This window comes from Myxocyprinus asiaticus, chromosome 29 (genome assembly GCF_019703515.2).
Source record: "Myxocyprinus asiaticus isolate MX2 ecotype Aquarium Trade chromosome 29, UBuf_Myxa_2, whole genome shotgun sequence".
Classification (NCBI taxonomy): Eukaryota; Metazoa; Chordata; class Actinopteri; order Cypriniformes; family Catostomidae; genus Myxocyprinus; species Myxocyprinus asiaticus.
This window is the reverse complement of record NC_059372.1, coordinates 24,253,529-24,277,776: the sequence shown is the minus strand read 5'-3', so window position 1 is coordinate 24,277,776 and position 24,248 is coordinate 24,253,529. Positions and strand designations below refer to the sequence as shown.

Below are 24,248 nucleotides of genomic sequence, written 5' to 3'. Positions count from 1 at the left end.
GCTTGGAGAGAACAAAGTATCCCTTGTGCGTGTACAGCCCAGGGAAGCTCAATATATCATGCTCTCATCTTTCACTCAGTTCAGGCCAAACTCTCAAGTGCACACTTCACCACTGTCCTGCCAGTCAAGATACAAAACACTGGCTTTTGTTTTTAGAAACACTGGAGCGTGCCACAGATATACTGTTAGAAGCAGACCTTACTGATATAGGCTATGCTATCCTTTTATACTAAGTTTACTTTGAGGCCACAGTAAACATTTTATTGATGAACGTTAAGCATCAACCAAACCTTAGAAATAGGAAGGTGTTGTCATAACTTTGAATCTTTGGCTCACTGACCTTCTTGTTACCTCCTGCAGTCTTTGATCATTCCTGGAAAAAGCCCAACCAGGAAAAAGTCAGGACCCTTCAGCTCTCGACGTAGCAGCGCTATTGGCATTGAGAACATCCAGGAAGTCCAAGAGAAGAGGTAAGATGATGAGGAAAGTTCTGGTGCCTAAGGAGCTGCAATTATGGAACATTAAAGTTACAATGCCACAGCTTATAGCAGCATTGGTTTCAAGATGCAAGTTGTGTCTCAAATGGTGTATATATATATATATATAATCAGAGAATCGCGGCCAACAATGAGCTGTCTACCCTACACTATTAAAGTACTTACATATTTGTGTATATACCATATATACAGTATGTATATATATATATATATATATATATATATATATATATATATATATATATATATATATATATATATATATATATATATATTTGCAATGAACTTAAAATGTATTGTTTCTATACTAAACCCTTAAATGAATGGGTGTTTCGGCAAACATTATTACATACTCTGGTCTTTAGAGACCAGGCTATCTATCACAAATGGATCTACAAAATGCAAATGTTTCAAAACATTTTCAAGACTTTGTAAATAATAAAATAGAATATAATCTTATATATTTTTGTTTTATTTTTCTTATCAAAAAGATGATGCAACAAATATGGAACATGATTCATTACTTTCACACTGAAATGTCACATACTGAGCTACACATAACACATAAGATACACATAAACTACACATACTGTATGTATTTTCTCAGGCACTTTTTGAGTCTTTTTAAATGCACAATTTACATAATTTCAGTAGTACACCCAAATGACAGATGCAAAATCATACTGTTCATGTGTTACACTTGCTAAAGTTTACTTCCACGTAGCTTTTTCGTCAAAACAAATGTCAAATGTAAATCAAGTCAATCACATCAGGGCCACCTTGATTAAGATATAGCATATATAATAAGTATGTGTACATGCATATGGAATACTGATAATTCACCATTGTCATACAGAAAATCAACTTGATATAGTAGCCATTTGTATGAATATAGTACTCGTTTGTCTTTTAATAAACAACAAAATATACAGTAGTGGCCAAAACTATTGGCACCCATGGTATAGCTGTGCTCAAAAGTTTGCATACCCTGGAAGAAATTGTTACATTTTGGCATTGATTTTGAAAATATGACTGATCATGCAAAAAAACTGCACGAAAGCTGCGCATGGGACGCTCTTGGACTTTCCAGCACGACAATGACTTTTATTTAAGGATAGTGATCATATGAAGCCATTTATTATCACATAGTTGTTTGGCTCCTTTTTAAATCATAATGATAACAGAAATCAAAACAGGGCTTTATGATCACAACCATAAGCACTATGTTTGGAGAGGGGTCAACAAGGCTTATAGTGAAAAGAATACCATCCCCACTGTGAAGCATGGTGGTGGCTCACTGATGTTTTGGGGGTGTGTGAGCTCTAAAGGCATGGGGAATCTTGTGAAAATTGATGGCAGCATGTTATCTGAAAATACTAGCAGACAATTTGCATTCTTCTGCACGAAAGCTACGCATGGGACGCTCTTGGACTTTCCAGCATGACAATGTCTTTTATTTAAGGATAGTGATCTTATGAAGCCATTTATTATCACATAGTTGTTTGGCTCCTTTTTAAATCATAATGATATCAGAAATCACCCAAATGGCCCTAATCAAAAGTTTACATATCCTTGAATGTTTGGCCTTGTTACAGACACACAAGGTGACACACACAGGTTTAAATGGCAATTAAAGATTAATTTCCCACACCTGTGGCTTTTAAAATTGCAATTAGTGTCTGTGTATAAATAGTCAATGAGTTTGTTAGCTCTCACGTGGATGCACTGAGCAGGCTAGATACTGAGCCATGGGGAGCAGAAAAGAACTGTCAAAAGACCTGCGTAACAAGGTAATGGAACTTTATAAAGATGGAAAAGGATATAAAAAGATATCCAAAGCCTTGAAAATGCCAGTCAGTACTGTTCAATCACTTATTAAGAAGTGGAAAATTCAGGGATCTCTTGATACCAAGCCAAGGTCAGGTAGACCAAGAAAGATTTCAGCCACAACTGGCAGAAGAATTGTTCAGGATACAAAGAAAAACCCACAGGTAACCTCAGGAGAAATACAGGCTGCACTTTAAAAAGATGAAGCATGGTGGTGGCTGATGTTTTGGGGGTGTGTGAGCTCTAAAGGCAAGGGGAATCTTGTGAAAACTGATGGCAGCATGTTACCAGAAAATACTGGCAGACAATTTGCATTCTTCTGCACAAAAGCTGCACATGGGATGCACTTGGACTTTCCAGCATGACAATGACCCTAAGCACAAGGCCAAGTTGACCCTCCAGTGGTCACAGCAGAAAAAGGTGAAGGTTCTGGAGTGGCCATCACAGTCTCCTGACCTTAATATCATCGAGCCACTCTGGGGAGATCTCAGACGTGCAGTTCATGCAAGACGACCAAAGACTTTGCATGACCTGGAGGCATTTTGCCAAGGCAAATGGGCAGCTATACCACCAGCAAGAATTTGGGGCCTCATAGACAACTATTACAAAAGACTGCATGCTGTCATTGATACTAAAGGGATACACAGTATTAAGAACTAAGGGTATGCAGACTTTTGAATAGGGGTCATTTCATTTTTTTCTTTGTTGCCATGTTTTGTTTTATGATTGTGCCATTCTGTTATAACCTACAGTTGAACATGAAACCCATAAGAAATAAAAGAAATGTGTTTTGCCTGCTCACTCATGTTTTCATTAAAAATGGTACATACAGTGCATCCGGAAAGTATTCACAGTGCTTCACTTTTTCCACATTTTGTTATTTTACAGCCTTATTCCAAAATGGATTAAATTTCTCAAAATTCTACAAACAATACCCCATAATGACAACATGAAAGAAGTTTGTTTGAAATCTTTGCAAATTTATTAAAAAGAAAAAAAGTTTAAAAAAAAAAGAAAAAAAATCACATGTACATAAGTATTCACAGCCTTTACTCAATACTTTATTGAAGTACCTTTGGCACCAATTACAGCCTCAAGTCTTTTTGAGTATGCTATGGAGCTTTGTCTTTTTGTCCAGTTTTCAAAAAAAATTTTTTACTTTAAATCATAGTTTGTAATGTTGTTATTCACATCGGAGCTGACTGGTTTGGTTCAAGGCTTAGAACTCTTGTATGAAGAATTTTTGAAAACATTTTGTAAAAAATTTATGAGGAAAATACTTTTACTACTATTTTACACTTTGTTTTATCGGTTGAACAAGTACATCAACCAGGTACTCTAATCTGCAAATGGTGTATAATAGTGCAGAAATATGCTAGATGAGACACACCTACAGTGGCTCTTGTGCTGGAGCACACTGTAGAAAGGTGTTTGGAATGTGGGAGAGAGAGAGTGTGAGTTTGAATTATCATGTACAGAATCAGGATAAAACCTGGGATAATTATAGCCAGAGCAATAAACCTGATATCTTCCCCCTTTTGTGTGTTTATGTGTTTGATGAAGAATTGCCGCTCTGTTGTCAGAAGACAAGACAGTGCTCTGTCTCTCTCTGCCCAGCATCACTCTCAAGAATGGGAGACTCATCGTGGATCCCTCCAAGTATAAATGCCACCAGAGAATGCAACTCTTTTAGAGTAGCTGCTCACCGTACCTGGCCATGGAAATGCATCTTTGAAATGCTACAAAGAATGGCCTTTAGCACATTATTAAAATGGACACACATGCAAAATCAGAATGATAGCTGATTGGTGATCTGCACACTTTTCAACCAATCAGTGTCTGCTTTACTGATTTCGCATGAGCTGGCCTTTGTCAAATGTGCTAAAAGATTTCCAAGCCCTTAGTAAAGTGTTGCTTTGAACTCACGTGTGTTTCAGTAAAGTGTTGTGAATTAGCATGTACTGTTGTATCTAACCTTACTTGCTAACTCTGCATAGTCTGCAGTTGAGCTTGGACTCCGTCAAGTCTTTTTTGACTTTAAGAGTTTAAAAGACAATACATTAGAAGATACTCTGAGAAGCTGAAAAACAAGTTTTCAGCTAACGACCCTGCATCAGTGTGGAGTGGCATGAAACAACTTACGAATTACAGGACTCCTGCCCCCAACCCTGTGGTGGACCAACAACTGGCTGACGACCTGAATGTGTTCTACTGTAGATTTGAAAGGCCCAATCTCACACCCCACACCCACCCTGACCTTCACTTCACACAAACACCAACACCTCCTGCAACCCCCTCCTGCTACTCAACCTGCACTTAAGATCTGTGAAGATGATGTGAGCCGCGTCTTTCAACAACAAAGGATAAGGAAAGCACAGGGCCCAGATGGCGTTTCACCTGCATGTCTTAGATCCTGTGCTAACCAGCTGGCCCCCATCTTCACACAGATCTTCAATAGATCACTGGAGCAGTGTGAAGTCCCATGCTGCTTCAAACATTCCACTATCATCCCCATCCCAAAGAAACCAAAAATCACAGGACTTAATGACTACAGACCTGTCGCCCTGACGTCTGTGGTCATGAAGTCATTTGAGAGACTGGTGTCGGCCCACCTGAAGGACATCACTGGACCCTTTCTAGATCCCCTTTAATTTGCTTATCGAGCAAACAGGTCTGTGGATGATGCAGTCAACATGGGATTGCATCATATCCTGCAACATCTGGACAGACCAGGGACATATGCAAGGATCCTTTTTGTGGACTTCAGTTCGGCTAAATTACACCAACTCTCTGTTCCCACGTCTATCTGTCAGTGGATTACCAGCTTTCTGATGGACAGGCAGCAGTTTGTGAGACAGGGGAAACTCACTTCCAGTACCTGTACAATCAGCACTGGTGCCCCCCAGGGATGTGTGCTCTCCCCACTACTCTTCTCCCTCTACACCAATGACTGCATCGCCAAGGACCCCTCTGTCAAGCTCCTGAAGTTTGCAGATGACACCACTGTCATCGGCCTCATCCGAGATGTTGATGAGTCTGCATACAGAAGGGAGGTTAAACAGCTGGCTGTCTGGTGCAGTCAAAACAACCTTGAGCTGAACACGCTCAAAACGGTGGAGATGATTGTGGACTTTAAGAGGAACACCCCAACACTGACCCCCCTCACCATTCTAAACAGCACTGTGGCAGCAGTGCAGTCATTCAGGTTCCTGGGCACTACCATCTCACAGGACCTGAAGTGGGAGACCCACATTGACTCCATTATGAAAAAGGCCCAGCAGAGGTTGTACTTCCTTCACCAGCTGAGGAAATTCAACCTGCTACAGGCACTGCTGATACAGTTATACTCAGCAGTCATTGAGTCTGTCCTCTGCACTTCAATAACTGTCTGGTTTGGTTCAGCTACGAAATCAGACATCAGAAGACTACAAAGGACAGTTTGGACTGCTGAGAGGATTCTTCTGCCATTTCATTCCTCTGGAAAAAAAAAAAAAAAAAAAAAAAATATTTGCACTGTACTTAACAGATTTGTATTTGCACTGTACATAACAGATTGTATTAGATTTGCACTACCCATGTGTATGTGTGTATGTGTGTGTCTGTACGTATGTGTATAATTATTTTTTATTTTTTATTATTGTCTATGTCTTGCTGCTGTTTTTGTATTGTTTTTGTATTGTTGTACATTGGAAGCTCCTGTCACCAAGACAAATTCCTTGAATGTGTAAGCATACTTGGCAATAAAGCTCATTCTGATTCTGATTCTGATTTGCTGCCATCTAATGGTCAGTGTTTCTCTCTGCAACAGTAGGGAATGCTCTCCCAGTATACAGAAAACACCAGACAGTGGACACGCCCAGGACCACAAGTCTGAAAACTCCTCTAATCAGAGCTCACCAGAGGTTCTCAACACTAAGAACAGGTAAATTAAAAAGCATTACCTTGAGTGATAGACTTACACATTTCTGAATTGGGTTGTGTGTTTTATGGGGGATGACAAGAGCTATTGGATTTTCATGAAAAACTTTTGTTTGTATGTGTGTAGCTCAACCATGTATTGCCGGGCTCCTTCTATTCCTGAGGCTCATGACCTGTCCCGCTCCTCCTCTAATGCCAGCAGCTTCGCAAGTGTGGTAGAGGAGAATGAAACAGAAGCCACAGAGGACTATGACACTGGCATGGTGAGCACAGTACACGCATGATCAGTGTTGGGGGTAACAATATATGCTATGTAAGCAGATTACTTTTTGGAAGTAATAAGCAATGCCAACTGTTACTTCTATAAATGGCAAACAGCAAAAAAAGAAAAAAAGTGTAAAATCCTGTCCATTTAGGAAGAGATGGAGCCTTAACCAACTGAAAAGAAGGCTTGGGCTCAATGCCTTTTTCACGCATCGATAAACAGAGGATTTTCCCGATGATTATCAATATATATATGGATTCTTTTCAGATGAAAATAGGGTTACACATTGCACAATAGTCTTTGTGATTTCAAACATATTTCTCAACACAACTTTGGTAAAGTGTAAACGGCAGGACTAATGAAAGGGGGTCGCACACCGGACGAATCTGGCGGACGACATGGCGCACGTGGTCTCGCCTTCTCTCGAGGCTGCTCAAAAATCTGCAGCGCCACGGAGCGTAACTCGTATAGTTTTCCATTAAATTCTAACTAAATCATTATCAAAGAACAAAGATTATTTACTCTTGCCATCAGTGGATGATTTATTGTGTATACTGTATGTATCTTTCATAAAGCCTACACTATGTATTTTCAGTTACAAGTACACTATATTGCCAAAAGTATTCGCTCATCTGCCTTTAGATGCATATGAACTTAAGTGACATCCCATTCTTAATCCATAGGGTTTAATATGACGTCGACCCACCCTTTGCAGCTATAACAGCTTCAACTCTTCTGGGAAGGCTTTCCACAAGGTTTAGGAGTGTGTTTATGGGAATTTTTGACCATTCTTCCAGAAGCGCATTTGTGAAGTCAGACACTGATGTTGGATGAGAAGGCCTGGCTCGCAGTCTTCGCTCTAATTCATCCCAAAGGTGCTCTATCGGGTTGAGGTCAGGACTCTGTGCAGGCCAGTCAAATTCTTCCACACCAAACTCACTCATCCATGTCTTTATGGACCTTGCTTTGTGCACTGGTGCGCAGTCATGTTGGAACAGGAAGGGGCCATCCCCAAACTGTTCCCACAAAGTTGGGAGCATGGAATTGTTCAAAATCTCTTGGTATGCTGAAGCATTCAGAGTTCCTCTCACTGGAACTAAGAAGCCAAACCCAACTTCTGAAAAACAACCCCACACCATAATCCCCCCTCCACCAAACTTCACAGTTGGCACAATGCAGTCAGACAAGTACCGTTCTCCTGGCAACCGCCAAACCCAGACTCGTCCATCAGATTGCCAGATGGAGAAGCGTGATTCGTCACTCCAGAGAACGCGTCTCCACTGCTCTAGAGTCCAGTGGCGGCGTGCTTTACACCACTGCATCTGACGCTTTGCATTGCACTTGGTGATGTATGGCTTGGATGCAGCTGCTCGGCCATGGAAACCCATTCCATGAAGCTCCCTACGCACTGTTCTTGAGCTAATCTGAAGGCCACATGAACTTTGGAGGTCTGTAGCGATTGACTCTGCAGAAAGTTGGCGACCTCTGCACACTATGCGCCTCAGCATCTGCTGACCCCGCTCTGTCATTTTACGTGGCCTACCACTTCGTGGCTGAGTTGCTGTCATTCCCAATCACATCCACTTTGTTATAATACCACTGACAGTTGACTGTGGAATATTTAGTAGCGAGGAAATTTCACAACTGGACTTGTTGCACAGGTGGCATCCTATCACAGTACCACGCTGGAATTCACTGAGCTCCTGAGAGCGGCCAATTCTTTCAAAAATGTTTGTAGAAGCAGTCTGCATGCCTAGGTGCTTCATTTTATACACCTGTGGTCATGGAAGTGATTGGAACACCTGAATTCAATTATTTGGATGGGTGAGCGAATACTTTTGGCAATATAGTGTATGTCTTCTTGTGGTTTGACAGCTTGAATGAATCCTCTTCCAAGATACATACAGAGAAATTGCTAAATAATTTCTAATCATTCAGTTTGCACAGTTAAACCCATTTCATACACTAACCTGCAAACTCATCAATGTCACTTTCATTCATGAAGTAGAAAAACCTTTGTATCTTTTGTGTGTATGCGTTCTGTGCAAGGAGCTCTAAAATACCCATCCTATGTTGTGATACCTGTGCCTGCTTCAGTAAATGTTATATTACCCCCTTGTGGTCTCCCAGCGCTATTACACCAGACAGTCAGCAGAAGCCCAACTGAGTGAGTTGGAAAGCATGCAAATTAGGCTTATAATTTAAATGTTATCTAATGTTAATATATCGATGCCTCAAAAATATCAATAAAATAACATGATGAACAATTATTTATATATTGATATTTTATGACATGCCTACTGAAAAGTAATGCAAAAGAAACTAATGCATATCTAATTTAAAGCTGATGTGTGTTAAAACTCTCATAGCCCAACTTAATGTGTAGAGTGAACCATAAGTAAGTCATTTGTAGGTTGATTTCACCTAAAAAAATGTACCACTTGCTCTATGGCTCTATCAAATTTTCCACTGTTAGAGCAGTCCGTCCAGCCTGACACAGCCACATTGGATCAACCAACTGTGTGAGTTTGGGGTGGGACTATCTGTTTATACAACCAATGGAAAATAGGGAGTTTTCTGAAATCTTTTTATTATTATTATTATTATTATTATTGATTATTTTTGCAATTCCGTTTGGCGCTTTAGCTTTAAAGGGATAGTTCACCTAAAAATGAAAATTTTCATCATTTACTCACCCTCATGCCATCCCAGATGTGTATGACTTTATTTCTTCTGCTGAACACAAACGAATATCTCAGCTCTGTAGGTCCAAACAATGCAAGTGAATGGTGATCAGCACTTTAAAGCTCCAAAAAGCACAAACAGTCGTAGTAAAATGAATCCATTCAACTTCATTGGTTAAATTAATGTCTTCTAAAGTGATACAATCGCTTTGGGTGAGAAACTGATCAATATTTAAGTCTTTTTCACAATAATTTTTTATTTCTGGTTGCTCTCCAATACGCGTTCATGAGGACTGAATTCACGCAAGTTCACATGAGAACTGATGCGATACAACCAGAAGTGCAGCCAGTTTATTTACAACAGAATGCTGTCATGAAAATGCCAACGCACTTATGTCATGCGAGAGGCTGCATGAACCCGGTCCGCTCATGAACGTGCATCGGAGAGCAACCAGAAGTAAACAATTATAGTTAAAAGGACTTAAATATTAATCTGTTTCTCACCCAAAACGATCGTGCTTCCTGCTTTTATGTGCTTTTTGGATCTTTAAAGTACTGATCACTATTCACTTGCATTGTATGGACCTACAGAGCAGAGATATTCTTCTAAAAATATGTGTTTGTTTTCTACAGAAGAAAGATAGTCTTACACATCTGGGATGGCATGAGGGTGAGTAAATGATGAGAATTTTTATTTTTGGGTGAACTATCTCTTTAATTAGTTACAAATGCAATAAAGGAATGTTCCCCAACTCTGCTTCTGATTATTATTTATGTTACATCCCAAAACAAACTTTTCTTTGCACTCTATTAGCAATACTGCGGAAACTGGAATTGGTGTTTGAGATGTCACTGTACATTTGGAGTGTGTATGTCTGTTAGAGCAATGTTTTGTATTTGTCCCAAATCAGGAGAGTCTGTCATCAGCGGGTACTCCTCAAAAACGTGATTCATTAACATACAGCATGTGGCTGGAGGACAACATGAGCACTGCCAGCAACAGCAGGGGGAGCTCTCCTGGTGAGAGACACAAGCTGTTTCTCATACAGCATTCTTGTGTGCCCTTTGAATTGAGGAATATATTTGTCATTATATTGTACCACTTCAAGACATGACTTTTAATAGCACACATTCTTAAGATTTGAAGGGAAAAGGCCCACTGTTTACACTTATAGATTGAGTAGTATTTGTAAAAACAGTAGCCTACAAACTAGTTTCTCTCAAATCCTAAATATATCAGAGGTTGCATTTGGTGTAGCTTAAAGGGTTAGTTCACCCAAAAATGAAAATCCTCTCATGATTTACTTACCTTTAAGCCATCCCAGATGTGTATGACTTTCCTTATTCAGCAGAACCAAAGTGAAGATTTTTACAAGCACATTTCAGCTCTTTTTGTCCATACAATGCAAGATAATGGATGCCATTAGACTGCTGGCTATTTGAAGCTCCACAAGGCAAATTTAGGCAGCATAAAAGTAATCCACATGACTCCAGTCGACCAATGAATGTCTTCTGAAGCAAATCGATAGGTTTGTATAAAAAAATAAATAGATAATTAAAATCCAATATCTTGTATTGTATAGACAAAAAGAGCTGAAATGTGCTTATAAAAATCTTCACTTCGGTTCTGCTGAAGAAGGATAGTCATACACATCTGGGATGGCTTAAAGGTGTCAATCATGAGAGAATTTTCATTTTTGGGTGAACTATTCCTATGAGTTTGTATGTCTTGGCATGTACTAACTTCTTAATTTTCTTATTTAATCATATTTTTCCAGCCCCTGCCAAAAATCAGCAAACGGATGGGGGAAAGAGCCAAGATCAGAACCGTACAGACATCCGCATCAAGCTCGAGCGGCCGCATGACCACAAATCTTCATCTGTGAGTTAGTCAAGTCCAAAGATGGTCAATTTTAGTAATATCTGCTTCTGTATAAAGTTATAGCTAGTATTGGCATTTATGGATGTATATCATTTTGCATGCAGTTTGCACATTGAAAATGGCATCTTCTTTAGGCAATTATTGGGCAAGTGTGTGTATGCTTCTGCTCTTTAGCTCTTTCTGTGCCTGTTGTAACTCTGTTACTGTGTGTGCCTCTGTGTATCCTGTGCAGAACTGCTAGTCTCACCTGCTTGAATGCCTCATGGACATCCACCAACAGGTTAGTTATGTCATAACACAGTGCAATCTGATTTTTTTTTTCATCAATTCATCCAAAAAAAAAGAAAAAAAGATCTAATCTCAGATGTAGTCTTTTGATCGTTTTAAGTTTTGTAAGTATTTGAACCTTGCATAAGAAGAATAATGATGCATATTCTGGAACTTTGTTGTAGGGTTGTTTGAAAAAACAATGATTCTGATTGCCGAACTGTGATTTCAAGATGCGTCTGTACTATTTTGACAATAAATTACAATATTCATAGATTCTGCAATTTTTACTAAATTTAATGGCAGCCCATACATTTATTTAGGTAAGGTATGTAATTTAGCATAGTTTATGCAGTGTATGTGACAAATGCAGAGTACTGTATATGTATTGTGTATAGTATATACTATATATGTAAGGAATAATTGATGACGGCCCGTTGAATTATTGAAAAATAATGCACACCTGATGTGGCCACGACAAATTATCAGTAATTCACCGGGCCGGAGTCAATTATTCCACTTATACCATGGTTACCACAACTTAAGACATCGTTCAGGGTTTTATCTCAAGGCCTTTTCTGGTTTTCGTCTCTAAAACGCTTTTGTGAGTGGAACTACTTTCTTCCGCCACAGATTCTGTGTCTTGCTCTGATACAGCTCAAGCCTTCGTTGCTAGTTCGGAAAAATCACTTCAGAACTAGCAACGGAGGATAGCGAGGCTTGCGCTGCTTTACTGGAGCACTTACTGGAGTGAGGAGGTAGTGCATTTGTGTGTGTGTGAGAGAGTTTGTGTGTGAGTTTATTTTTGAGGGATTGAAAGAGAGAAGCTCAGAAACTGAGAGAGATTGCCTGTAGGATTAACTTTATTTGTTGCAGCTCTCGTCAGAAGTAACATCAATTCAAAATCACCAAGATGTAAGTTTAAGCAATTCTCAGCAGCAGCGAGTGTCACCATATTTCCGATGTAAACCTTAACAGCTGTTTTCAACCCTACTGAGATGCTGGTGACTGACATGATGGCTCTATTTCTCGCTCTCGAGTAAGTGTGTGTGTAATGCGTATATGTATGTGTGTCCACCTGAGTGTGATAGAGCTTAAGAGAGGGGGAGCACAAGGGTGCTTCCCACAGATATTTCAGATAATATAAAAACTGTTGTATTGATCAAGTGTATCTAGCTTTGATACAGCTCAAGCCTTCATTGCTAGTTCAAAAACGTCATGTTAGAACTAGCAACGGAGGATGCGCTGCTTTTGTGTGTGTGTGTGTGTGTGTGTGTGTGTGTGTGTGTGTGTGTGTGTGCATGCGCGTGGGTATGTACTGTATGTGTGTGAGCGTGTGTAAGTGCGGGGGTGTAGGATATTAGAGGCAGAAGAATTGCTGGCAATATGACTTCAATCTAGAAAACCCAACCTTTTAATCCTGGAATTCCTCAGCATCATAAATTAAAAGATTCTGTTGACTAAGGTGTCAAGAAGCCTAGCTGATGCTCACATCTGGCCAATAAAACTAACAAAAGAGACTTGTCCAGATCGCACATGACTTGAGAACTTCTCTGCAAAGAGGCCCTAAGTGCAAAGGTTACGGGCAATAAAAGACAGAGAACACACTCCCTGGAATTCCCGAGAAACACTCAGAACACATTCTGTTTTGTCCTTTAATATAAACCAATTTGCTACACTTAGACTCATCAGATCACGAGACATCGTGATTATTATCCTGCAAACAGCAGCTAAAAAGGAATCCATGAACGTTGTACTTCGCTGAGTTAACCCTCTAAAATGTACAGAATGCATTTAAACCCACAATGTACACAATACCTAGCCTTGCTAGATAATTCTGAAAATTACTTTGACCTGTGATTACTTTTATAACAGACAAATTAATGATTATAGCCTGATGTACCTATTAATATGTGTAGTGATTTGTAATCACTTCTAACTAACAAATCGATGATTATAATCTTTAATCTTGTATGATTCATCTCATTCTACTAAGAATGGTAACTATTCAAGGCTTAACTTGATAATATATCCCGACAATCAGGTTTCTCATTATGTGTAATGTATTATCCATGTTGTAAAACCAATTAATTAACCAGTATGATTTGTAACCAAGGATTTTCATGTTTTGTTACTTACACGTGTAATATTCATGAAAGCATGTCACATTTAGTATGTAAATGCTTGCTTGTTTACGTAGAGAATGTTGATGACAACGAATGTCATGTCTCTTGCACTGTTTTCAAGATATAAAACTTAATGGTTAAACATTCACTATTTTGAGCAGGAAGAATGTAAGGATTCTTCACACAAAGGATTGTAAATCAACTTTGAAAAGGACAGACCAGTCGACCATGTGACTCTGAAAAGTCACTTCTGATTGGCTCAGGACACCTTTGGGGTGTGGCCAATTTCAGTTCAAAACCTCCCTACCAAGGAAAAACTCTCTTCTTCTCTCTTAGAACTGCTCTCTTGAACTCGTCTCTTGGAACGTTCTCTTAGTCCTGTCTCTTGCTCTTCACTGCAGCTCTTCAGCTCCGCAGCCTCCGTGCCATGTAGAGTCTAAGGAAAACTCGGGACTCAAAGTCCCGAGGAAGCCTCTCACTCTCTGCTTTACAGTTCACACACCCAACGGTAGTCATTCATCGACACAACAGATATCCCGTTCTAACAGAGGTCCAAAACATTGATGGAACGAACTTTCTTCAAACGCCAAAGAACCAAGCAATACAAGGAAACGCAACGCAAGAAAACGCAACAAAATGCAAGTACATCTCCAGACTTTTGCTCAAAGTGCTGGTGTATTAGTTAAATACTTTGGGTAATCCGATTGCAAATCAATGTAGACACAAAGAAGGATAAATGGTTCTTAAGGCATTGTCAACAGACTCCATAAAGTTCATTTTCTCTGTGTTGATCACTCATTTCACATTCTGTCACTACTCACCAACCTGTTTCATGTTGTATGTGTTAGATTAGTTTTATGTTTAGAATAGCAATAAGGTTTGTCTGTATTCAAAGATATTTTGACTGTGGTATATTTTGATAAATAATCTCATCCGTTTTTAACAGATTTAGCTTCAAAGCTATACCTAATATATGTGTAATATTATTTTCAATAAGCCATGAGAATAATATTACTCCAATAAGTGAATTAATCATAATCATTTAAGTTAATTCCTTACAATAGAAATTGTGAACGGATACAACGAGACGTTGTATTACGATTTTAATGGTGGAGAATTTTATTCAGACAAATAATCTAGTTATTTGTCATTTATCTTTCTTATAATGGTTGTCGAACACGACTAAATCCATTAGAAATTTCCATACATAATAATGTAGAATAAGGACAGTTTAAATTAATTCCTAGCTCACACATACTGTTTCCTACATATAATGGTGGAGGTACGCGGGCACTTTAACCCATCCCGTGTACATTTATACTACCAAATTTCTTTACAGGGGAGACAAGGGAGTTTTTCAACTGAAATTGAAATAAATGTAAGATATTATAGACATTTTTTTTACATTCTTAACAGATTTCCTTTAACCAAAGTCTTTGTTTATATGGTTATTTTGCTGTGGTAGCATGTATGGTGTGTGTGTGTGTGTGTGTGTGTGTGTGTGGGTGAGACGAGTGCGAAGGAGAGAGAGAGAAAGAAAGAGAGGGAGCCCAAGGACGCTGGAACTACTTCATTGCCGTGCGTTTACTTGAAAAATAATTGCACACCTTAGAACGTCCGTCAACCAATCAGAATGGTATAAATATATATTTGAGCAATATCACATGAGCAAGAGTGTGATATGGCCCTACATCAGCATTGCTGTGATTCATCCACAGGCACGAGGCCACAGGCCAAGTGCTGTAGGTAATCACAGCAGGGCTGATGTAGGGCCATATCGCAATCTTGCTCGTGATATTGCTTAAATATATATTTATACCATTCTACCTAATGCATTAACTAATGTAAACAATTGGAATCTTTTTGTAAAGTGTTGCCACTATTTTCTTTCACCCTTCTTACTGATGTTCAATGACATTGCAGCCAAGCTGCAAACTCCAGAATCAGGTGTTTGTTTAAAGTTGTTTTGTTTGTGATGTCTATGACAAAGTGCTTGTAGAGTACCTTCAGAAGCTTATAATGTGAATTGTGACTTTTTTTTGTATTTAATGCCCCTGGATTCTAATACAGAATCAAAAAAGAAAATGGGCACAACCGAATATGGCCACAGACAAATAAATAAACATTAAATTAAGATCCTCTATCCAAAAGTACCATGTAAAAACATAATATCAAGAAATTGTAGAGTTTAAAAAGGGGGCATTTCTAGAAGTGGCGTCATTATCAGCGAGAGCACTCAAAACAAGAAGAATTGTCTTTCAAGTTAACGAGAGCACAAGCTAACTGGAGAATGTGAGTTCAGCTGAGGTGCAAATAAAAACAGCCACACGTTTTCAAGCTAGCAATGAAGGCTTGGGCTGTATCAAAGGTAGATACACTTGATCACAGTGGCGAATTCTCAGGGCCAGCAAAGCCTTCTCTGCTGGCCTAACATGCCAAATTTCATTCTCAATCACCTTTTTGCATATGTATTTTTAATCACTTTCCACTCTTAATTAATCTACAAACAAATAGAGAAAAACAAAAAGTTTATCCAGTCAGAATTTATTCCTTGATTATTCCAAGCAAAGTGTGACAGCACTTTTGCTCATCTCGATAAATTCGAGGAGAACGTGGGCGCGTACTCGGAGGAGCAAGGCGAGCGCTTCCATCAGGATATACTGGACTTTGAACGCCGCTACCGTGGACATTATAATGAGAACATGGGAGACTACATTTGGGGGCTGATTCGTGAAAGTGATTTACAATATAATCATAAATCTCGAAAAACTACTCACTTCTAAATCTTTTGTAGTCATTTTTGTATTACTTTAGTATAAATACATGTTAATTTGGATTCATATGTTGTTTTTTTCTGACTTTATATGAATGAAAAGACATGCCATTTTGTGTTACATAGTGGGATCGATATTCTTGATACCACATCAGTATCAGAAGTATCGATACTTTAGTATCGATCCGCCCATCCCTGCGAAGAGCGTGAGATCTTGCTGAGGAGTCGACTGTCACTGCCTCTATCGCCATTGAGAAAGAGATCCTTATGGATTTAAAAACAGGAGATGTTCTGCATGACTGTGTGAATGCTTAATTTATTCAACAGGAAAGGAGGACTGATTTTCACTTCAAGCAAATTGGTAAGTGCTTTTTGCATTGTTATAGCAACATCAGGAGTTTTCTAAGTGTAAATTAGGCTGCTGGAGCATTCAGTGTCGAATCAAGTTTTAAAAAGTAGTGCTGCATTCCATTCAACTCGGAAAGTCGGATTTTACAACTTCCTACTAGGAAAAATGCAATGGAATGCATCTTTAAGTCAGAATTACAACTTGTAGGCTCATGCAGAAATTCTCAACACCGATTTCGCCGAGATGCAGGTGCATGATGTCACACAAACATGTCGACACTCAGGGAGATATACAAAGTAAGTGATAAACATTCACTTTATTAAGTAATATCGATAAATGAGTTTGTTTCCACATTACATGATATTAAAGCTTGTTTAACAAACACCTGCAGAAACAGGTGTATAAAACATGGTAAATTATAATCTCTTTTGAAAATCGTACACCTGAAGCACAAATGCTAGTGCTGCAGCATTGTTTATCAGTTGGGTTGCTAGGAGACATCTCTAATTTGAGTAAAACCCCTGCTAAGCTAACAGGAGCATTGCAGTTCCGAATATCGGGGAATGGAATGCATTTATGGTCGGAGATATCAAGTAGGAATATCCCACATCCAACTTGAATGGAACGCAGCATAACCGTGTACCCTGACGAAATGAAATTTATTGCAAGCAACATTTAAATCGCAAATATTATTAGATAGATTTTTCCAGGTATTATAGACCTCCTTGGTAGATTCATATGAAAATTATGATTTTGAATGTCTGTTCGGGAGACGTTAATTTCACAAACAGTCATGCTGCAGTTAACATTAGGCTTGCTTGAGCATTAAGTGTTGTTTCAAGTTCTGGCTTTCGTGCATGGACGTGTTTTTAAAATGTCAGTTGGTATTATTAGTTAGCTGCAACATAATGTATGATGCCCAATGGCATAGGGTGTCTTATTCATTGTAAAACTGTGTTTTCTTAACAGCATGAATCACACTGAAGGCCTAGACTTTAAATGCACGGCCTGCCACTGCTTGATCAATACAACCGTTTCTATATTATCTGAAACACTCTCGAGCCATCAGGTCAGCACACACCTGCATCTCACTGAGTGGGGTTGAAAACAGTTGTTAAGGTTTACATCGGAAATATGGCGACACTTGCTGCAGCTGAGAAGTACTTAAACTTACATCTTGGTGATTTTGAATCTATGTTACGTCTGACGAGAGCTGCAACAAATAAAGGTAATCCCACAGGCGATCTCTCTCTCAGTTTCTGAGCTTCTCTCTTTCGATCTCTCAAAAACAAACTCACAAACACACTCACACACACATGCACAAATGCCCTAACTTTTCACATCAGTAAGTGATCCAGTAAAGCAACGCAAGCCTCGCTATCCTCCGTTGCTAGTTCTGAAGTGATTTTTTTCAAACTAGCAAGGAAGGCTTGGGCTGTATCAAAGCAAGACTCTGATTCTGTGGCGTAAGAAAGTAGTTCCACACACAAGCGTTTTAGGGACGAAAACCAGATAATGTCTTGAGATAAAACTCTGAACGATGTCTTAAGGTGTGGTAACCATGGTATAAGCATAATAATTGACTCTGTCCACATTACCATCTCGGGTGTGCATTATATATCAATAATTCAACGGTCCGTCGTCAATTATTCCTTACATATATAGTTGGTCATGCTAATGAAGTGTCAGTGACCTGATTATCAACATCCCATTCCATATATATTCAAACAGCATTTCCATAAGAAACACCCTCTTAGAGAGACAAGGCGAGCTCTGGTTTATGCTGTTACTGCTGATGATGAAGAAGACGAGGACGACACCAGTCAGGCTGCAGGAGTGTCAGCAACATGGACCTGGACCACAATCATGTTACCATGCCTCCATCAGGACACTTACTACCCTAGCAGGCTTGACCAGAACCAAGAAGGAGTTGGTTAGAGGCAGCCAGAGACTGTTTACTGGCTGTTACTTTTCACTCCTCCATCAGGCTTTTTCTTCACCTCCCTTTCAGCCTCAGTTTTGGTCTACTCTGTGCTGTCACCTGAAACCCTTGTGAGTACATCCATTGGTGAGTGGCTAATCTAGCAGGCTGTATAATGTCCTAACACTGTGCTATAATTCAATTTCATAGAGTTTCTCATAAAGGACATTTCACCTCCTTGCGCAAAAAGAGCTTTTTTTCAGGTACAATACAGAGACCAAACCATTTCTCATACGCTAATACTGATGTTTTTTTTTTTTTTTTTTTTTTTTTTTTTTTTCGATATCAGATTTGGAAATCCTTGTTATTTATATTATTTGTAATAATTTTTGTTTATTACAGCACTGTAATAGCTGTTTTGTCTTTATTTAAGAGTAACATCACTCCAGAAGATTTCTTGCAGAGAAAAACGATCAGATCTGGCTAAAAAATAAAAAAATTAAAAAAGCACCATAGCTGTATTTCAACAATCAACATTTCAGTGCAGGAATAATTATATTTCATGCTCTGGGTCAACTATATGGGTCAAACTTCATGTTATGTCTGTGCTATCATAATTTTTTTCTGTAGTTTGTGCAAGAAATTTTCTTTCCATCACTCTCAAATATTTTACGTGACTGTGGGGACAATTTTGAAAAATTATATTTTATGGTTCATTGCACATATCTCAAGAGGGGTCTGTCTGCGTCCTGCAAGACTGCTACAAGACACCACCACTACAAGTTACGCCCCCTCCAAATAACAAGCGAAATCCTGAACTCCTGGAAAAGTTGGATGCCACATTCATACACTGTGTTTGTTGTGTTTATTTGGAGTTTATCCATAACGCTAAAGCTAACCATAACCACAATGATTTCAAAAATTAAAAGTTTGTCAAATCCGCCATATCACTAGGTGGCGAAAGTGAGTATAAATGTGATGAAAATTAAGAGGAGAAGAAGCTTGCAGGATACTAAGCTATAATGCTAACCGATTAGCTTGTGAGCTAACCTGGAGAACACAGAACAAAGAAATTATTTTACCATTTATATATGTTTTTTTATAATTATTATTGTACAAGCAGATATATTACAAACACCTTCAGGAATACAGTAAAGAGTACTTTTAAATTTCACATTAAACAAGTAAGTTCAGTTTACCATTTATATCTTCGATTTAATAATTGTGGCATAATTTAAAAGTTATTCTTTGTCATATTTAAAGAGTTAAGAGAATGTGAATCGTACAGCGATTGCATAGGCTTTTAAAAGTTCTTGTAGCCAGTATAATCTCTTTATGATCCAAGGGGGCATTACATATAGTGGGCGTGTCGTGAAGTGGGTGTTTCTTGTAGTCTTGTGGGATGCAGACAGATACACTTGCATATTGCAGCAATTCCAAGCTGAAATGTCCACTGTGTGCTGCTAAAAGCAAGTTAAATGTCCTGCTAAATAGATGAGGTTTTTAAGTTTAATGCTCTATCGAGTTTTAAATCAACAAAATCTACCACCCTACCCTATACCATAAACCTGTCATAAAAGCAAATGTGAGATGAACAGCGCAATTGCTGAAGCAACCACATTATTTTTCCGACTCACTTGCTCTTCAGAGATCGTACCCTGGTCCTTTACATCACAAGTGCAACACTATTAGTTGAGCTACAGCACAATTTGTTAATACTCGAACAAGCTTCAAAATGTAGTTGGTTATGTAATGCAAATGTTAAAATGTAGTCATTATGTTATAGTAAATGTGTTTAGATTTCATAAGTTAGCGTTGTGTGAGGAACAGGGCGAAAAGTAATGAGCTCAGTTTATGAACTGATAATCAGCCATTTTAGTCGTGATTTGTGTGAAAGGGAATAAAACTGTTTTTGTAGCTCGTCTAGTGTTTATTTCACCAGAAAACCACCACAAAACGTACTATGAAGCAAGTAAAAATAATTTTGCAATAATGTAGGTATTGTAATGTGATTTTATGAGACCTGGTTGGATAAAGAGATGGAGTCTACCACCACTTGAAATAGATTCTCGATATTGTTTTAATATAGTTGTAGTGAAGTTCATTTTGGCTTAAAGGGTTAAAATGTAACTCCTTTTTCTCTTTACATCTTGACAGCATCTCCTTGGTGATCATGATTTCAAGCTCAATTACACTTCCTATAGCGCCATCTAGTGCTCTGTGCATGCTTCAAGCACTAGGAAGTGTAATCGAGCTTGAAATCATGATTGTGCCTATAGACTGCAATGGCAATATGTACAGTGAAAATGTTATTATATTTTGGTCTGTTCTCACCCCAAAAAGATTAGATCACTTAAGAAGACATTGATTAAACCATTGGAGTCATATGGATTACTTTTATGCTGACTTTATCTCCTTTTTGGAGCTCCAAAGTTTTGATTACCATTCGCTTGCATTGTATGGACCTACAGAGCTGAAATATTCTTCTAAAAATCTTAATTTGTGTTCAGCAGAAGAAAGTTACACACATCTGGGATAGCATGAGGGTGAGGAAATAATGAAATTATTATTTTGTGTGAATTTTCACTTTAAAATTAAAAACAAAATTATGCAATATGGCAGAAACTGGAGGGTGCAGTTACTCTTAAATAGTTTAGCTAGCTGTCGTTTCCGCCTGCGCATGGAGAACGGCCCAGGGGCATTTGAATTAGTATGAGTCAAAAAAATAGCCAAATAGACATTGTAGATGCCTTATCTTATCCCACACATCAGAAAGTAAATTCAACCATGTCAGTGTTACAAGAACAGTGAATTAATATACTAATTCTGCACAGTTTCCTGTCCAGCTAACACAGAGCAGCACTAACTGCACGTCTCAAACCATCATGTTTTTTTGCTCAGCTTTAATTGAAAATGTTGATTGTTTATATTCAGTTTGCCATATAAGCAGCTTGTGGTAAATGTTGAAGAGTCTTGAGTTTAGTCTATAATGCAGTGTTCCTTATGGTTGCTGTTCTAAATTCTCTGACTGTATAAAAATCCATTGTTGAAATGACTCAGATCTGTGTCTTTGCTGAATTCAAACCAGCTCTTCTTTGTTTTGTGTTTGGACACATATGGTTAGATCACAAAGTCTCTATTGATTATTGCTAACAAGAGTCATAAGACAGAATGTGTGCCTAGATGAATCTGCTGGTTCACTTTACCACCACATACACTCTAATCAGGACTTTTGATTTAAGCAAATGTGTTGCATATCTTCAAACCAATCATTAATGCCAAAAATCAGTCAATGTGATGTTTGCTCTTTCTGTTAAAGGCAAAACACAATGAATGGAACTTAAAAATGGAAGAGTGGTTTGGGGTTGCCTTACTCTTAAGTGTCAAAAACATACAGTATGCTTTGAATATTTGCATAATTTTTATGTAAATGTAATTATGACAAATGATTGGCCTTACTGGCTTCCATTAAACTGCCTTTAGACTGCCCTTATCCTACACCATTTGAGTTGTTTTATGTTTTTAGTCCTCATACCTGATCGATGTTTGTTTTATATTGTTCCCATAATGTATCTGTTCTGATGGCACGCTCAGACATTGTGAGGTGTTGTGTAATAAAACATTGAGAAGGCTTGGGTTATTTTTCATATTATTTTTTTATTGTATGGGACTAAAAATTGGACAGCATCCCTATAACTATAAACAAAGAATTCCACCCAAAAGATATAAGGATTAGTTGTGTATGTTAAAACAACTCAGTTGGGGGAAACATTATTCTGAGAAAGTAGAGCCTTTTGAAATAGGGATTTCAGTCTACTTCTGTCTGCTCTGCGCAGGGCTTTTGTGCCCCCTTGTGGTGAGCCCCCTCGTATGATTTATTTTGAAGTGTCCATACTGTATGTAAATGACTGTAATTGCTGTGCAGACTGGGAAGGAAAAAAATGCAGCACAAAATCCATGCTGAAAACAGGGTATGAATTTTTAGACATTGTTATGCTTTCCTTTTAACTGCTGCTTTTGTGACCGTTTCCTGTGCAATCATCATTGTAAATACAGCTTTTTTTTGTACATACTGCCCAGAAAATCTGAAACAAATAAACATAAGTGTGATGTTTCATTGAGCACAGTCTGACTGATTTCAACTTTTTAAATGTATTTTACTGCATACATTAGATGTTAATACAAAGATCAAACATGTTAAGAACTACAGTGTCTTTGACATCGACGCATAGGAACACAACACTAAAGTAAGTAGAGGTTCAACATTAACAAGGCTGGAGCTGCCACTTGAACAATCCTGAAACTAAAATTCATAAAATTGAAACAGCACATGTGCAATACTCCAACAGAGCTCAATTCATCTAGTGCCTTTGTGAAACACATCTATTTTTACATTTTTGTAATTTACTGACATTAAACCCCATTATATATATATATATATTGCCTTGGCTGCAAGATATTAACTTGTTAGAATTTATTTTGTGTTGATATTCCTATGAACAAAGATTCAGCCTAGCAAGCTGTAAGGGTTTGGTTAGGCCAAGCAGAATGCTCTACCCATATTTTATGTCATTAATTACAACAGTGGAGGTACATCATGGTAGCAATTATTTGCCTGATTCTTTCTAGGACAACACTTTTAGCCATACATTTTGTATATGCTTGCACAAAACCAACATATGTGTAATGTAGTTCCCTAATTGGAGAAAGTGTGTGAGCATAAAACATGTGAACTAAGTAATGTACCTATAATATGGATTTTAAAAAAAAAACTTCCTTAACCAAGATCTTTCTTTCTTCTTATGTGATTATTACAGAGCTTGAAATGCTATGCTTGTGATTTATATAAATGTAACATGCGATTACATTCTCCACACCAGCAGAGGGCTGATAAGATTCGTAGCATCATTTCAGGATCCATTTCCATGTAGACAGTTAATTAAATTGTCTTCCAAATTCAGGTCACCAAAAAGCAAAATGTAAGAAATAGAGTAATTTATAAAGGATGCAAAATCAAACTAAATTCTATGATAGAAAAGATAATCTTTCTGTTCTGACTGTTCTGATGACACACAAATCAGAACACTGAACTGGACAAAAATGTCCAACTAATTTTTTTTTTATCAAGTCTAGCCATGATGCAATAAAAAAGATATGGGATCAAATATCAAAGAGATTCCAGAAAGAGCTGCAGGGGTCTGATAATGGATAGCAGACGGAATATATGGGCCGAGGATACATGTAAAAAAAAAAAAAAAAAGTAAAACAATTTTGGGATGGTTTGATTAGAGTGGCTCTGATTGCAGAAGGAACATAGCTCTGCCTGACAACAATATTTTTACTGTGTATGATACACAGTGTCTAACCTGACCTAACCCAATACTTAACTTTTTATTAACTATTTTTTACATAATGATGGGCTAAGACATATTTTCTGCCAGCTTTTAGACAAGCAAGTGTGTGGTCTTAAATAAGAGCTAACAATAGTTCATCTCAATGTCTTTACAGAGCAATTGGTAAATGTGCAGTAGTCCAACTGAACTTGTATAACTGGTCTTGAGTTGGTCTTGAATGCAACAGTTATGAAACAAAATGGTAGTCAACTAAATGTAGCTTTCACTATTATTTCACTATAGCAAATGTAGCTTTCACTATTATGAATATGTTAGCTATAATGACGATTTGTTTCCTTGTCCATTGATTTGTTGATGACTTGTTTCCTTGTCCATTGTCCATTGG

General features: G+C 38.1%; 1 protein-coding gene across 7 annotated transcripts in view; it reads left to right on the top strand.

The window, feature by feature from the left end:
- The window catches only part of LOC127419683 (rap1 GTPase-activating protein 1-like), a 194,618-nt gene extending 171,998 nt beyond the window's left edge, over positions 1 to 22,620 (top strand). For all 7 annotated transcript variants that reach the window (XM_051661283.1, XM_051661281.1, XM_051661282.1 and 4 more), the window contains 7 exons: positions 361 to 470; positions 6,133 to 6,246; positions 6,370 to 6,505; positions 10,103 to 10,211; positions 10,970 to 11,073; positions 11,306 to 11,353; positions 18,320 to 22,620. In XM_051661283.1, coding sequence (XP_051517243.1) covers positions 361 to 470; positions 6,133 to 6,246; positions 6,370 to 6,505; positions 10,103 to 10,211; positions 10,970 to 11,073; positions 11,306 to 11,314 — 582 coding nt within the window. In that variant the 3' untranslated portion in view covers positions 11,315 to 11,353; positions 18,320 to 22,620. The remainder of the gene's footprint in view (positions 1 to 360; positions 471 to 6,132; positions 6,247 to 6,369; positions 6,506 to 10,102; positions 10,212 to 10,969; positions 11,074 to 11,305; positions 11,354 to 18,319) is intronic.
- The last annotated feature ends 1,628 nt before the right edge of the window (positions 22,621 to 24,248 follow it).